This window comes from Ranitomeya variabilis, chromosome 2 (genome assembly GCF_051348905.1).
Source record: "Ranitomeya variabilis isolate aRanVar5 chromosome 2, aRanVar5.hap1, whole genome shotgun sequence".
In the NCBI taxonomy this organism is placed as follows: Eukaryota; Metazoa; Chordata; class Amphibia; order Anura; family Dendrobatidae; genus Ranitomeya; species Ranitomeya variabilis.
The window spans coordinates 820,279,296-820,294,700 of NC_135233.1; the positions used below are offsets into that span (position 1 = coordinate 820,279,296).

The window sequence follows — 15,405 nt, forward strand, 5'->3', positions numbered from 1 at the left end:
TCAGCCTGATGTTGCTCTACCTTTTCAGGTTGAGGTCGACGCTTCTGAGATCGGAGCTGGGGAAGTGTTGTCGCAGAAAAGTTCTGACTGCTCCGTGATGAGGCCTTGTGCCTTCTTTTCCCGTAAATTTTCGCCCGCTGAGCGGAATTATGATGTTGGGAATCGGGAGCTTTTGGCCATGAAGTGGGCTTTTGAGGAGTGGCGCCATTGGCTTGAGGGGGCCAGACATCAGGTGGTGGTATTGACTGACCACAAAAATTTGATTTATCTTGAGACCGCCAGGCGCCTGAATCCTAGACAGGCGCGCTGGTCATTATTTTTCTCTCGGTTTAATTTTGTGGTGTCATACCTACCGGGTTCTAAGAATGTTAAGGCGGATGCCCTTTCTAGGAGTTTTGAGCCTGACTCGCCTGGTAACTCTGAGCCCACAGGTATCCTTAAGGATGGAGTGGTATTGTCAGCCGTTTCTCCAGACCTGCGGCGGGCCTTGCAGGAGTTTCAGGCGGAGAGACCTGATCGTTGCCCACCTGATAAACTGTTTGTTCCTGATGATTGGACCAGTAGAGTCATCTCTGAGGTTCATTCTTCTGCGTTGGCAGGTCATCCTGGCATTTTTGGTACCAGGGATTTGGTGGCAAGGTCCTTCTGGTGGCCTTCCCTGTCACGAGATGTGCGAGGCTTTGTGCAGTCTTGTGACGTTTGTGCTCGGGCCAAGCCTTGTTGTTCTCGGGCTAGTGGATTATTGTTGCCCTTGCCTATTCCTAAGAGGCCTTGGACGCACATCTCGATGGATTTTATTTCAGATCTGCCTGTTTCTCAGAAGATGTCTGTCATCTGGGTGGTGTGTGACCGTTTTTCTAAGATGGTCCATTTGGTTCCTCTGCCCAAGTTACCTTCTTCTTCCGAGTTGGTTCCTCTGTTTTTTCAAAATGTTGTTCGTTTGCATGGTATTCCTGAGAATATCGTTTCTGACAGAGGGACCCAATTCGTCTCTAGATTTTGGCGGGCATTCTGTGCTAGGATGGGCATAGATTTATCTTTTTCGTCCGCTTTCCATCCTCAGACGAATGGCCAGACCGAGCGGATTAATCAGACCCTGGAGACATATCTGAGGTGTTTTGTGTCTGCTGACCAGGATGATTGGGTTGCTTTTTTGCCATTGGCGGAGTTCGCTCTCAATAATCGGGCCAGCTCTGCCACTTTGGTGTCCCCGTTTTTCTGTAATTCGGGGTTTCATCCTCGATTTTCCTCTGGTCAGGTGGAATCTTCGGATTGTCCTGGAGTGGATGCTGTGGTGGAGAGATTGCATCAGATCTGGGGGCAGGTGGTGGACAATTTGAGGTTGTCCCAGGAGAAGACTCAGCTCTTTGCCAACCGCCACCGTCGTGTTGGTCCTCGGCTTTCTGTTGGGGATTTGGTGTGGTTGTCTTCTCGTTTTGTCCCTATGAGGGTCTCTTCTCCTAAGTTTAAGCCTCGGTTTATCGGCCCGTATAAGATATTGGAGATTCTTAACCCTGTTTCCTTCCGTTTGGACCTCCCTGCATCCTTTTCTATTCATAACGTTTTTCATCGGTCATTATTGCGCAGGTATGAGGTACCGGTTGTGCCTTCCGTTGAGCCTCCTGCTCCGGTGTTGGTTGAGGGTGAGTTGGAGTACGTTGTGGAGAAAATCTTGGACTCTCGTGTTTCCAGACGGAGACTCCAGTATCTGGTCAAGTGGAAGGGATACGGCCAGGAGGATAATTCTTGGGTGAATGCATCTGATGTTCATGCCTCCGATCTGGTTCGTGCCTTTTATAGGGCCCATCCTGATCGCCCTGGTGGTTCTGGTGAGGGTTCGGTGCCCCCTCCTTGAGGGGGGGGTACTGTTGTGAATTTGGATTCTGGGCTCCCCCGGTGGCTACTGGTGGAATTGAACTGGTGTCTTCATCTTCTCTGTTCACCTGTTTCCATCAAGATGTGGGAGTCGCTATATAACCTTGCTGCTCTGTTAGTTGCTTGCCGGTCAACAATGTTATCAGAAGCCTCTCTGTGCTTGTTCCTGCTCCTAGACAACTACTAGATAAGTTGGACTCTTGTCCATGTTTGTTTTTGCATTTTGTTCCAGTTCACAGCTGTAGTTTCGTTACTGTGTCTGGAAAGCTCTTGTGAACGGGAATTGCCACTCTGGTGTTATGAGTTAATGCCAGAGTTTCAAAGTAATTTCTGGATGGTGTTTTTGATAGGGTTTTCAGCTGACCATGAAAGTGTCCTTTCTGTCTTCTGCTATGTAGTAAGTGGACCTCAAATTTGCTAAACCTATTTTCATACTACGTTTGTTATTTCATCTCAACTCACCGCCAATACATGTGGGGGGCCTCTGTCTCCTTTCGGGGTATTTCTCTAGAGGTGAGCTAGGACTAATATTTTCCTCTGCTAGCTTTATTTAGTCCTCCGGCTGGGCTGGCCATCTAGAATCAACGTAGGCATGCTACTCGGCCACTGCTAGTTGTGCGTTAGGTTTAGTTCATGGTCAGCTTAGTTCCCATCTTCCAAGAGCTAGTTCCTATATATGCTTATGCTATGTTCTCTTGCCATTGAGATCATGACAGTGTACTATGGTGCACTACTACTCCCCTCTCCCCTGGGTGGGGGAAGGGTACCAACTGGGGTCACATTTAGGAGCTAAGGCAAGGCACATGCTCCGGCATCTTCACCTTCAGAAGTAACTCAGGGAACAAGGCAAGATAGGGCACTCCATAGCATTAGAGACAGGAAAGGAGCCCTTGGTCCCAGGACACCCAATAACAGAGTCGTGACAGCATAATCCTGCTGCTCAGCACTGTCGGTATGTGTTCCTGTCAGTATCCGGAGGCTTGTGACTTGCCAGATTGCTTCAGTGGTTGCTGAGCAATCCAGAAGCCATAACTCAAATCTATGAGAGCCAGAACAAGGCCAGAACGAGGCTCTCATAGACTTACGTTGAGAGCTTATGACTAGTGTTGAGCATTCCGATACCGCAAGTATCGGGTATCGACCGATATTTGCTGTATCGGAATTCCGATACCGAGTTCCGATATTTTTGTGATATCGGAAATCGGAATCGGAAGTTCCCAGTGTACGGTTCCCAGGGTCTGGAGGAGAGGAGACTCTCCTTCAGGCCCTGGGATCCATATTGATGTAAAATATAAAGAATTAAAATAAAAAATATGGATATACTCATCCCTCCGGCGGCCCCTGGACCTTACCGATGTAACCGGCAGCCTCCGTTCCTAAGAATGAGGAGTTTAGGACCCGCGATGACGTCGCAGCTTGTGATTGGTCGCGTGAGCGGTCACATGAGCGGTCACGCGACCAATCACAAGCCGCGACGTCATCGCAGGTCCTAAACTCCTCATTCTTAGGAACGGAGGCTGCCGGTTACAGCGGTTACTACCAGGGCGCGTCAGAGGGTGAGTATATCCCTATTTTTTATTTTTATTCCTTATTTTACACATGAATATGGATCCCAGGGCCTGAAGGAGAGTTTCCTCTCCTTCAGACCCTGGGAACCATCCAGGATACCTTCCGATACTTGTGTCCAATTGACTTGCATTGGTATCGGGTATCGGTATCGGCGATATCCGATATTTTTCGGATATCGGCCGATACCATCCGATACCGATACCTTTGAGTATCGGAAGGTATCGCTCAACACTAGTTATGACCATAACCTCTGGTCATAACTTCAGGTCAGTCAGAAGTTGTGTTTGCTGGATGGCTGTGCAGGTATAAGACTAGGGTCAGAGATCTTAGCTTAGTTGCACCACTCCAGTGCTGAAATTAAAAAATGCTGGAGTGGTGCTTTAAGACTGAGGTGCATTGGCAAGCTTGCTTCTAACTTATTTGGAATTCATAAGGAAAACACTATGCAATGTATGTCTGGGTTTGCTATCCATTGTTCACTTATGTACTTAAAGAATTTTAGACTGCCATATGCTGATATCCAAACGACTTCTGCCATAGTCTGTAGTCTGGTCTGAATAATCATTGATGGGCTACAGTTCTGTCATTTAGAATGATTGATTGTCAAATTATAGTGCTGAATAATGAAAAAAAATCCAACATGCAGATCTACTATGCCACAAATATCTGTCTTCTGTCTGCGTTTATTATGCTCATTTGTTTCACAAAAAGACAATGACGATAGGTAGAATTTAATCTAGATCATTTATTTTCATCATAAAAAAAAAAATTCCCAAGGGAATAGTGAGTACCTGTTTTAATCCGTTTATTGACAAAAAAATGTATGTCCCCTGTTTATCATTAATTTGTATTTTTCCTAGGATAATCTTCACACTCATACATGTGAATCATGTTAGTACTAGCTATTTTAAAAAGTTGCACTTTTGTGAGTAGCAGATCTGCAGGACTGTATAAAACTAAAGAGCTTCAAGTACTACACTATCCTCTTGTGAAAGTCCTATTTAAAGAGGTATAATAAAATAATTGATGCTTTTAGTTAGTTGCAAACATTTTGAAAGATCACATGCTTGCTTCCATAATCATTCATTCTCGTGTAGTAAGAGTTATAACTGGAGAAAAGTGGAGAAGGCGGCTGAAGGGGTTAATGGTGCTTTGCCTTACTGGTCTCAGATTACAATGAGAAGCCTCTTCTTTCCCAGCAGGGTTTTGCTTACATTGGTCTTTAGATCTCAGTAGAAGAGCGCTGTATATTTATGTGAGCACTACATGAAGGTGGAAATAACAGAAACAGCAGCAGGGCTGTACATGGACTTCTGCAGAATACCAGGCAGCTCCTGAGGAAGGATGAGAAGACACACATGGTAACGTTATCAGGACGACCGAGCAGCCTAAAGTTCAAGGTGTTAGCGCTAATACTTCGCAAAGGAACTTGATGAAATTTCAAGCAACTACTGAGACCTGCATTAAGTAACATGGAAATATTCTGTTCTGCCCATAAAAGAAACGATTTCTACCTCCAAACACTCTTATTCACAGAACAGTGACAAAGAACCGCTCTAGTGGACTTGGCTGGTGGTGACATCTCAAGAACGTATCTCCAGAGATGTCTGATGGACGAGTGACATTGACGTAAGCAGAGTGTCGTCTCCTGGATTATTGTGAGGTCTTCTCAGCTTCAGTGATAGTCAGGAGAGGAGCAACTCCTGAGATATGGAAGTCCTTGGGGCAATAGTAGTGATATTTTGCAGCTGCTGCTACCTTGTCCAAGGTTTGGGGGAAAATCATGTCCATTCCAGCTTTATCTACAGGAGACTGAGGAACCACGAGAGGAAAGAGATACAAAGAGAAATCCTCTCCATTTTGGGCTTACCTCATAGACCAAGGCCCTTCTCACCTGGGAAACAGGCGTCCTCTGCACCACTCTTCATGCTGGACCTATATAATGTTATGGCGAATGAAGAGGAACATGACATGTTGGGGTACACCCTGAGTGGGTCTATGATAGAGAGCAGAGGGCTAAGGAGGGGATACCCTGCAGTGGCCAACGGATACTCCAGGAAAGCCCAAGCTTATCGCACAGCCCCACTGACCACCCAGAGCCCCCCACTAGCCAGCTTACATGATACCAACTTTCTCAATGACGCAGACATGGTTATGAGCTTCGTCAATCTAGGTAAGGAAACATCATGAATGACTGTATAGTTAAAGATGTAACGGCATCACTTAATTGACAGAGGGTCTATGCACTGAGCAGATCTTCATAGATGCATGCACTATAGTACTATAATGCTGAAAGAAACCTAGAATCCTCATCAGATCCAAAGTTTCATACAAATGTGTTATCTTCACGTGCAGGCTAGCCCAATAAAATACCATTATTTGACAAGTACTTTTATTTCCTCAGTAGAACCCCCAAAGCAAACCACCCAAGGATCCCAGATATATAGAGCTATATCGTGTATCATACAGTTAAAAGCAATCTCTTTTCACATCTAAATAGCTCTAGCAGTCTTCATTTATCCGCTGACACATTATACACATTATCTTGCCAAAATATCAGAAATCCAATTTATCAAACCTGCCCCAACTTCTTGTAGTTGAGCAGAGGGAAGAGAAGACATTTGACAGGTCACATCTTGGACTGATCAACGCTGCTTTGTGGTTTATGTTGAATTCTTAAAACAAACATGATGTAAGATACAAGCCTCCCATAGGGTCCAGCAGCCATACAGTGTTCTTCTGCATTGGAACAAGTGTATCCATAGTGCACTGATTGCAGACGATCGTGTATTGGGTACCTGCTCTCCAGCAGCTCAGCATAGGACCTGTGGAGGGACTTCAATCAGCGACCACTCACCTTAGGTGAGAAACAAACAGAGGCTGGAGATGTGTAGGTCAGCAGATGATGCTAAACCAAGAGGAGCAGCAATAAAGTGTATCAACTACTTCCCCAGCATCACCTAGTATAGTCCTGCTCATAGAAGAGGAACTGCGAGCTATTATACCGATCGCATATATCTAAGTGTGGTAGCCACATGTCTATCATATTACTATATGTTATTATATCAGTATTATATCAGAACAAAATGTATTCCATAAAATTAACAGATGGGATTATTATTGGTATTATTATTGTTGTTGTTATTTATATTATAAGACAAGCACGAAAAAACCTACAGAAGTAAACAAAATAGCGAATAACACAGATTATTACCTAATATTAGGTATTGCATATTTTAACATATTAGCTATTGCATGTAACTAGATAGAGAAATTATCTTGTGCACATCTATGCATACACAGATATATATTTATATATGCATATACAAACTGCATATATATACATAGGCACTGTGCAAATATATATATATATATACTGTGTATATATATATATATATATAAATAAATATATATAGTCTTGCGTTTTGTTTATACATACAGACAAATCTTATATATATTATATGTGTATAAATTTGTGTGATATATATATATGTTTGTGTACTGCAGGTATATAAATATATATATATATATATATATATATATATATATATATATATATATACATACACACACACACATACAGTATTTTCCATTTCCCATCTCTCTACCCCTGTATCCATTTATCTGGTTATGTATTTATCTGTATTCTAATGTCTCTTATCTAGCTACCTATAATAAATGTAAACGTTGCACTTTTCACTCTAGCCGACATTGCCGCTGATTAGGGCTTCAGACAGAAGTGGAGGGTCTAGCATGGGGGTAAGAGACTGTACTTAGGGAAATAGCAGGAGCAGTCTGAGGCTGTAAAGTTCCAGTGTTTGGTGGGATTCAGGAAGGAAATGATTAGCAAAGCATGGTGCACCCCAAAGAGCATGTACTGGGCACGGATCTGACATAGCAATTCTCTGCTAATAATATTATTATGACATAAGACAACACAAGTTTCGTGTTAAACAGAACCAGATATTGGGAACAAAAGCTGCAATTGTATTCTGATTCCGTGTTCATAAAGCTCCCAGTCAAAATCATGTCTGAACTTCTCACCTCTAAAGAACACATTCACTAGGTCTACGACTATAATAAAGGGAGACCACTCCTGTAGGCGCAATTCTACATATTCAGGGCTTGGATAAACAAGTGGGTGACATTCTGTCTGAGAGAAAGCAGGGACTGGGACATTCTCGGAAATTATTGTATGCTTCTTTGCTATGGACTGCGGTGAATAACTATCTATCTATCTAATATAAATAGTACATAATGTGCTTAATAAAAATAAACTATAATTGCCTATATATTTTCATTACATCCTCTTAGAAGTTCTTAAACCACATTTTGTTGTGTTACTTAAAACTAAACTTTAAAAAGTTCTAAAAGCTGTAATGAAATAAAATAAGCTATTTACTAATACAATCAATAGCTTTATTGGCTCCGTTAGGCTCTAGTGGGTGGCACAATTTCCTGCTAGTTCAGAGGTAAATTGTGAGAAAAACAGAAGCTGAGTTTGTGTCCAAAAAGCAACGAAATAAATCAGTGGAAGAAGAAAGGCAAATGATTTAGCATATGCTGAGTGATGAATATAACGTATTAATATCATTTCCACTGACTGATTTCACAGCAGGTCCAGGACGCGCTCCTCAGTAGGGAAGAAGCAAAAAGCTCACTCCCCAGTACTAATATCCTTACATCAATGCCTGCCATACGGGGCAATGAAATAACCGCATGTGCAAGGTAGTCTGCAAATATATATATATATATATATATATATATATATATATATATATATATATATATATATATATATATATATATATTATATATACAAACCACACATTGATTATATATATATAATATATATATATGTTTATCTACATTTGTGTATATACCTATATGGTTGCAAACATGTAGATACATGAAAGAAAAAAGGTAAGTATGCATCTATCTATCTATCTATCTATCTATCTATCTATCTATCTATCTATCTATCTATCTATCCCATATCCGTCTATTATCTATCTATCTATCTATCTATCCCATATCTATCTATCTATCTATCTATCTATCTATCTATCTATCTATCTATCTATCTATCTATCTATCTATCTATCCACACAAATATATCCCATGTGTACACATCAACATAATCTCCAGTCAATTTAAATTGGGCTACTGCTATTTACCTATTTCACATCACATTTTACAGTCTATAACCTGTAATCTATGTATCTGTAATTGGAAGGCAATCATGTTATTATTCATACAACATAAATTTGACATTAGTTTACTGATATTAGTTTATTGATGTAATCCCCATTTATAACATTGTAGAATAATGTAGAAGTCGCCTAGAATCTGACGACCGTGGGTGGCTATATGAGCTAAATTTAAAGGTTCAATTAAAATATTGCTATTAATTCGTATTTATTTTTTTACCACATAAATGCAATTATTTATTCAGATGTTTGGTATGTTTTTAATCTGTAAGTATAGTCTATATTCCAGAGCAATGTGATGCCTATCGATCTCTTGCTGTTGTGATCCAGCCCCCATATTAGCTCCAATCCCGGTGCTTGCAGTTCCATATAGGTTGCTCTGTAGGGGCTCCATGCAAGTATCAGTGACATAGATACTGCTTTATTAGATATATAATAGACCTTCCCCATTGCCATGTGCTGCTCAGAGTCAGACACGTCAGTAAAGTCTCAGTTTATATAACCATTATATTATTAACAGAAATAAATCTACCGGTTCCTGACACATCTCCTGCAATTACAGGGTTACCGAAACCATTTACAGGAGATCAAACAGGAGTAAATGTACAGTTACGCCCCTAATAATAAGAACAGTGCTTTGTTTTTCCTGTAAAGGAATGAGCTCATCCTAAATTCTCCTAAAGCTAGTTGTAATTCTTGCCGGTAGTGAAAGGGTTTTCTGGATTATGTAGAGAGTGCAGATCAAAGCAGTGCTCGGATCAAACCATATTTACCCCATCACATCATTCTGCTGTAATTAGAGCATGTTTCTGAAGATTGGATGGGGACTGTAAAGGCTATCACCCAAGAGCAGGAAGGACATTGGGGGCGCCAGGGAGGGACAAGTTCTGATCTCATTTGTGGTGCACCACCTAGTCCTGGAGCTAAGCAGGCCACTCACTGAGGTCACATTCCTGCCCATTAAGGGGGACTCATGGTTAAATCAATTGGTTCCGCTTTTAATTTCTACATCAAGGTTTAGATTAAGCTCTAAGCATTTGAAAATGATCAGTTTATGAAGTGCCAATTGCAGCCTCCCAGTGCACTCTGCATCCCCAGGGTTTTCTTGGGTTGGGTCTCTAAGTAATTTCAAATGGTTTCTCACAACCATCTACTCAGTTTCTTCATGTCCTTTGTTCTTTCTTCTAAAGTCCTTTCATTACTTGACAATTTTATTTGGCCAAAGGCAAGAAAACTGTCCAGCTAGGCAGGTGGAGTCCACAGTACAGAGCTGTCCTCCTCCTCCTCCTAATGGGCAGAAACCCACCCAGGCCATCAGCCACCTTGTCATCTGTGGATACGGTAGACCAATGCTGGTCTAATGGAGATCAGTAACATAACAGCATATTAAAGGTGTAAAAATATATCACAGTTACAGACACATACAAATAATTCTATAATCACTATGCATGTAAGAATTATACTTACTGAAGACAATTTTTCCAATAATAATCTATGAAAATAATAATAATAAAAAAGACTTGACATATGTATAGTAACTGGGCATTTTTGGACTAATATACTGGTACTAAAAATACATATAATTGGTCTACATATTGCAGTTATTATCACACAACTGAAATTAGTATACAGTTTAATGATCCATCCAGTAAGTGTGTATTAGCAAACAATCCCATATTTTATATTAAAGTCACATGTAATTGTATACATAACAATAAATTAACCTTTTTATGTCATATTATAATTGTAGATAAGTGCTAAAAATAATTGATATACCAGTTTTCCAGATATTTGTGGTAATAGATTTGTAGCAGTCTTGCACAAATTACAGTATTTTGTATATATTCTAGATTTATAGATTAACTCTTCACGCTGTTTTACAGTTATTCAATATGCATAGTCCAGTTACCCACAGGCTCTACGGGATGTATACATATATATATATATATATATATATATATATATATATATATATATATATATAAAAATATATATATGTATATATATAATAAAAAATCGAAATATATGGAGACCTATTTGTGTCATCTAGCACTATTCTGTACTGTACCACAAAATGTTATCTGTAATTTCACATGGAATTGCAGGATCCCAGTACATGCACAATTTAGAATTACAGCATTAAAGTAACATAAATGCTACATCTAATGTACACCTTACATTATATACATATATCTCCATTTAATACTACCTCTGTCTTGTATTTACATCTATATATGTGCGTATAATAAATATATATGTTAGACTCCACCAGTACAGCTCTCTATAATTTCTGTAGACATTGCAGTTTCACATAATGCTAATAATTTTATTTATATAGCGCCAACATATTCCGCAGCGCTTTACAAATTATAGAGGGGATTTGCACAGACAATAGACATTACAGCGTAATGTCACACACACAGTTCAAAATAGATACCAAGAGGAGTGAGTGCCCTGCTCGCAAGCTTACAAGCTATACACATAATGTATTAATATTAAAGAAATGTTTAAAATATACACAGAGTTTTATGTTACATTTATTAAAATATCACTCTTTTAAACTAGTGGTCTAAAATTCAAGATAACTGTATTAACATGATGAATTATTGTCATGTTGTTACACTGTAGCTACCACGCATAAATGGGCTATTGCATGTCCCTTGGTATAGTACATAATGAGATGATATTGACGTCTTATTGCTTGAACTATATAAACCCACACGTATTTATTAACGTGACATCTTATAAGGTGATCAGTCAATGGGTATTGTTCTATCTATCTATCTATCTATCTATCTATCTATCTATCTATCTATCTATCGTATCTATCTATCTATCTATCTATCTATCTATCTATCTATCTATCTATCTATCTATCTATCTATCTATCTATCTATCTATCTATCTATCTATATATATATGACCAATGTTACATTCCAAGGGTTCTCAGAGCATGTTATGGTAATCTTAAAGGTACATGTTGTGTTTGGTATCTCCCAATATAATAATCTGTGCCCCCCATGGCTCAGCTAATCTCTTTTAATAGTTGTAGTCGTGGGAAAGCTGCTTTGTGCTACAACTATAAGTGGCAGTGTGTTGACTGGATCGCACTTGGGAGGAGATCACAGGGAACAAGAAGCGCCATTGTTCTCTACCTATATTAAGAATTGCCCAGGCTCAGTCACAGATTATATTTTATTGGTTATGGCTCAGGCTTTACCCATTTACTCTGCTCATAAAATGAAAGGTTTGCTACAAACAGACTGCAGAATAAGAGGATAGAATATGGGTAACAAGATTATCACTGGAGCAGGTTAAGGAATTTTTGCTGAAAACCTGGTGGGAGGTGGGGGGCAGAGTTTCCCAGGTCACCACCAGTAATTGAAACTCATGTGGAGTTCATCAAATATTTAGAGGTGTTACTCCAAACAATGAGACTGTTTATACGCCTTTTGATATGACTTGTACATATCTTTACTTCATGTTTATAATGTTGTAATGTAGCAATCAAACTGGTTCATGAGGCAGCTCAAAAGGCCCTCTGCCACCCAAAATACTGTAAATGACATGGGTTAGCACAATAATTAGCCGTGTTGTCTTGCAGCGCTGGGGTCTTGGGTTCAAATCAAACCAAGGATAACATCTGTATGGAGTTTGTATGTTCTTCACATGTTTTTGTATGTACCCCCCACTCCAAAGACAGGGAATTTAGACAGCAAAGCCCCACTGGGGATAGTGAGTAATGACAATGTCTGTAAAGTGTTGCAGAATATGTTAACTCTATATAAGCAAGCATAAAAAGTAATAGATATGAGGCTGTGTTACAGAATGTGCATATGATCAATAAGTTACACCTCTGTAACTGAAGAGATAAAACAAGTGATCATATCTGGTTACACATACAGTAAATCAGGACACTAAACTATTACAGTTCTATTGTAATGATTGATGAGGTTGCTGCTACAACGAAAAAGCAATTCTGGTGGCAAAAGGTACTTACCAGATATGGGCAAACCTAAACAGTAAAGGTACCTTCACACGAAACGACTTTGTAACGATATCGCTAGCGATCCGTGACGTTGCAGCGTCCTGGCTAGCGATATCGTTTAGTTTGACACGCAGCAGCGTTCAGGATCCTGCTGTGATGTCGCTGGTCGCTGAATAAAGTCCAGAACTTTATTTGGTCATCCGATCGCCGTGTATCGTTGTGTTTGACAGCAAAAGCAACGATACCAGCGATGTTTTACACTGGTAACCAGGGTAAACATCGGGTTACTAAGCGCAGGGCCGCGCTTAGTAACCCGATGTTTACCCTGGTTACCAGCGTAAAAGTAAAAAAAACAAACAGTACATACTCACCTGCGCATCCCCCAGCGTCTGCTTCCTGACACTGACTGAGCGCCGGCCCTAAAGTGAAAGTGAAAGCACAGCGGTGACGTCACCGCTGTGCTGTTAGGGCCGGAGCTCAGTCAGTGTCAGGAAGCAGACGCTGGGGGACGCGCAGGTGAGTATGTACTGTTTGTTTTTTTTACTTTTACGCTGGTAACCAGGGTAAACATCGGGTTACTAAGTGCGGACCTGCGCTTGGCAACCCGATGTTTACCCTGGTTACCCGGGGACCTCGGCATCGTTGGTCGCTGGAGAGCGGTCTGTATGACAGCTCTCCAGCGACCAAACAGCGACGCTGCAGCGATCGGCATCGTTGTCGCCATCGCTGCAGCGTCGCTTCGTGTGAAGGTACCTTAAAGTTCAGGGTGTGCACCAAAATCCTATTGATTGTGCACTGGCCCTAAACATGGACTTCTATAGTAAATCCGTGTTACTGTTCAAATTCAGCATCCCGAACATTGGCTTTTTTCACATGCTGTCATCTGCATGACAGCGCGAGAAACACTGGTAGCTCTTATCGACAGTAAGATCATTACTGCTGGTCCGAGATCTGCGTTCCCATGGTTTCAGAGGACAGTGTGAGCTAGCAGCTGTGACAGGCGGTAAAATTGTTACTGCCGGTCACAGGCGTCGGATGATAAGAGAGTAGTACTCTCATCAACATATACCTGCTGACGCTAAAAACAGAGAGAGCAAGCGCCACTGATGGAAGTATTCATCAGCTCACGCAAAGAACGGTGAGGTCACTGGGGTTCATCAGCTATGAACTTTGCTGAACTTTCTCATGGCAGCTAAGCGCTAGACACTGCAAGAGCGATTATGCTCCTGTGTCAGAGTGAGCCGGCTGCCAGGGATAGCGGTCGCATCACTGATGTGACACCTACCCAAATAATCTGGATTGGTGTGGGACAGTATGAATTATCTTCAAATCGGACAGGTGAGGGATACGGTTGTGTATTATTTTTCTTTTTTTCCAGGGGTCATGGGCTTCAATGGATTAAGCGTAAAAGTGAGTATAATTGTGCTTTTTAATTTTTATTTCAAATAAATGAGTATGTGTCAGTATTTCATTTAAAAGATTTTATTCTTGCTGTGTCCTTTTTACAATCTAACGATGGTGTTAATAATGGGGGTGTCTTATAGATGCCTCTAGATTACGTGTGTGCTTGATGTTAGCAGCCATAAAACAGCTGACATCAACCCCACAACCAGTACTCCACTTATCATCACACCAGGGCAAGTGGGAAGAGACTGACAAAGTGCCAGAATTGGAGCATCTAATAGATGCGGCTTTTCTGAGGTGGATGCGAGCAGCTATTTTTAGGCTCATGGGGCCAATATCCATGGCCCCTTACCAGTCTGAGAATATCAACGCCCAGCTGTTTGCTTTAGTCTGGCTGGTTTAAAAAAAATGGGACCCCAAGCTGTTTTTTCATTATTTATTTAAATAATTTAAAAAACAGTGTGGGATTACTCTATTCTTAATAACCAGCCATGATAAAGCTGGTTATTAAAAATAGAAAATGCCCAGCATAATTTTTTTTAATTTATTCATAGTGCACAGGCACCATATGATGAATACTCCTATCAGTGGTGCCTTCTCTCGCTGTTATCAGTGACAGCAAGGATAGGCTGATGAAAGTAGTACTCTCTCATCAATCAAATGCCTGTGATTGGTTGTAACCTTTTTTATTGCGGGTCACAACTGCTGGATCATGCTGTCATCTGACAGCTTGTGAAACGCAGCTCTCTGACCAGCAGTAATGATGTTACTGCCAATCCATGCAGATGACAATGGATGTTTGAATCCCCCATTTATCTTAATGGGGTTTGGGTACCATTCTGGTACTCGAACCAAACTTTTTTTGTTGTTCGTTGTAACTGTCCAGACCTGAACATCTACAAGTTCACCCACCAATAGTACTTACAATTAAAGGGAACCTGTCACCCCAAAATTGGCCTATAAACTAAGGCCACTGGCATCAGGGGCTTATCTACAGCATTCTGTAATGCTGTAGATAAGCCCCCGATGTATCCTGAAAGATAAGAAAAACAGGTTAGATTATACTCACCCAGGGGTGGTCCCGGTGCTGTCCGGTCCGATGGGCATCACGGTCCGGGTCTGGCGCCTCCCATCTTCATACGATGACGTCCTCTTCTTTTCTTCCTGCTGCGGCTCCTGTGCAGGTGTACTTTCTGCTCTGTTGAGGGCAGAGCAAAATACTGCAGTGCACAGGTGGCGAGAGAGGTCAGAGAGTAGAAAAGAAGGCCAAGATAGCAGACAGACAATGTGGGATTTTGGTAAGTAAGGAGGTGAGGTCAGGTACGGATAGGTAGATCTGTGTGTCATCGGTATAGAGAT

At 41.0% G+C, this 15,405-nt stretch overlaps 1 protein-coding gene across 1 annotated transcript in view; it reads left to right on the plus strand.

Annotated features, from left to right (window-relative positions):
* Positions 1-4,677: 4,677 nt before the first annotated feature.
* BMP5 (bone morphogenetic protein 5) overlaps positions 4,678-15,405 on the plus strand; it is a 450,166-nt gene continuing 439,438 nt past the window's right edge. Inside the window, exon 1 of the mRNA XM_077290010.1 lies at positions 4,678-5,617. Within this exon, the coding sequence (XP_077146125.1) occupies positions 5,155-5,617 (463 nt within the window). The 5' untranslated portion in view covers positions 4,678-5,154. The remainder of the gene's footprint in view (positions 5,618-15,405) is intronic.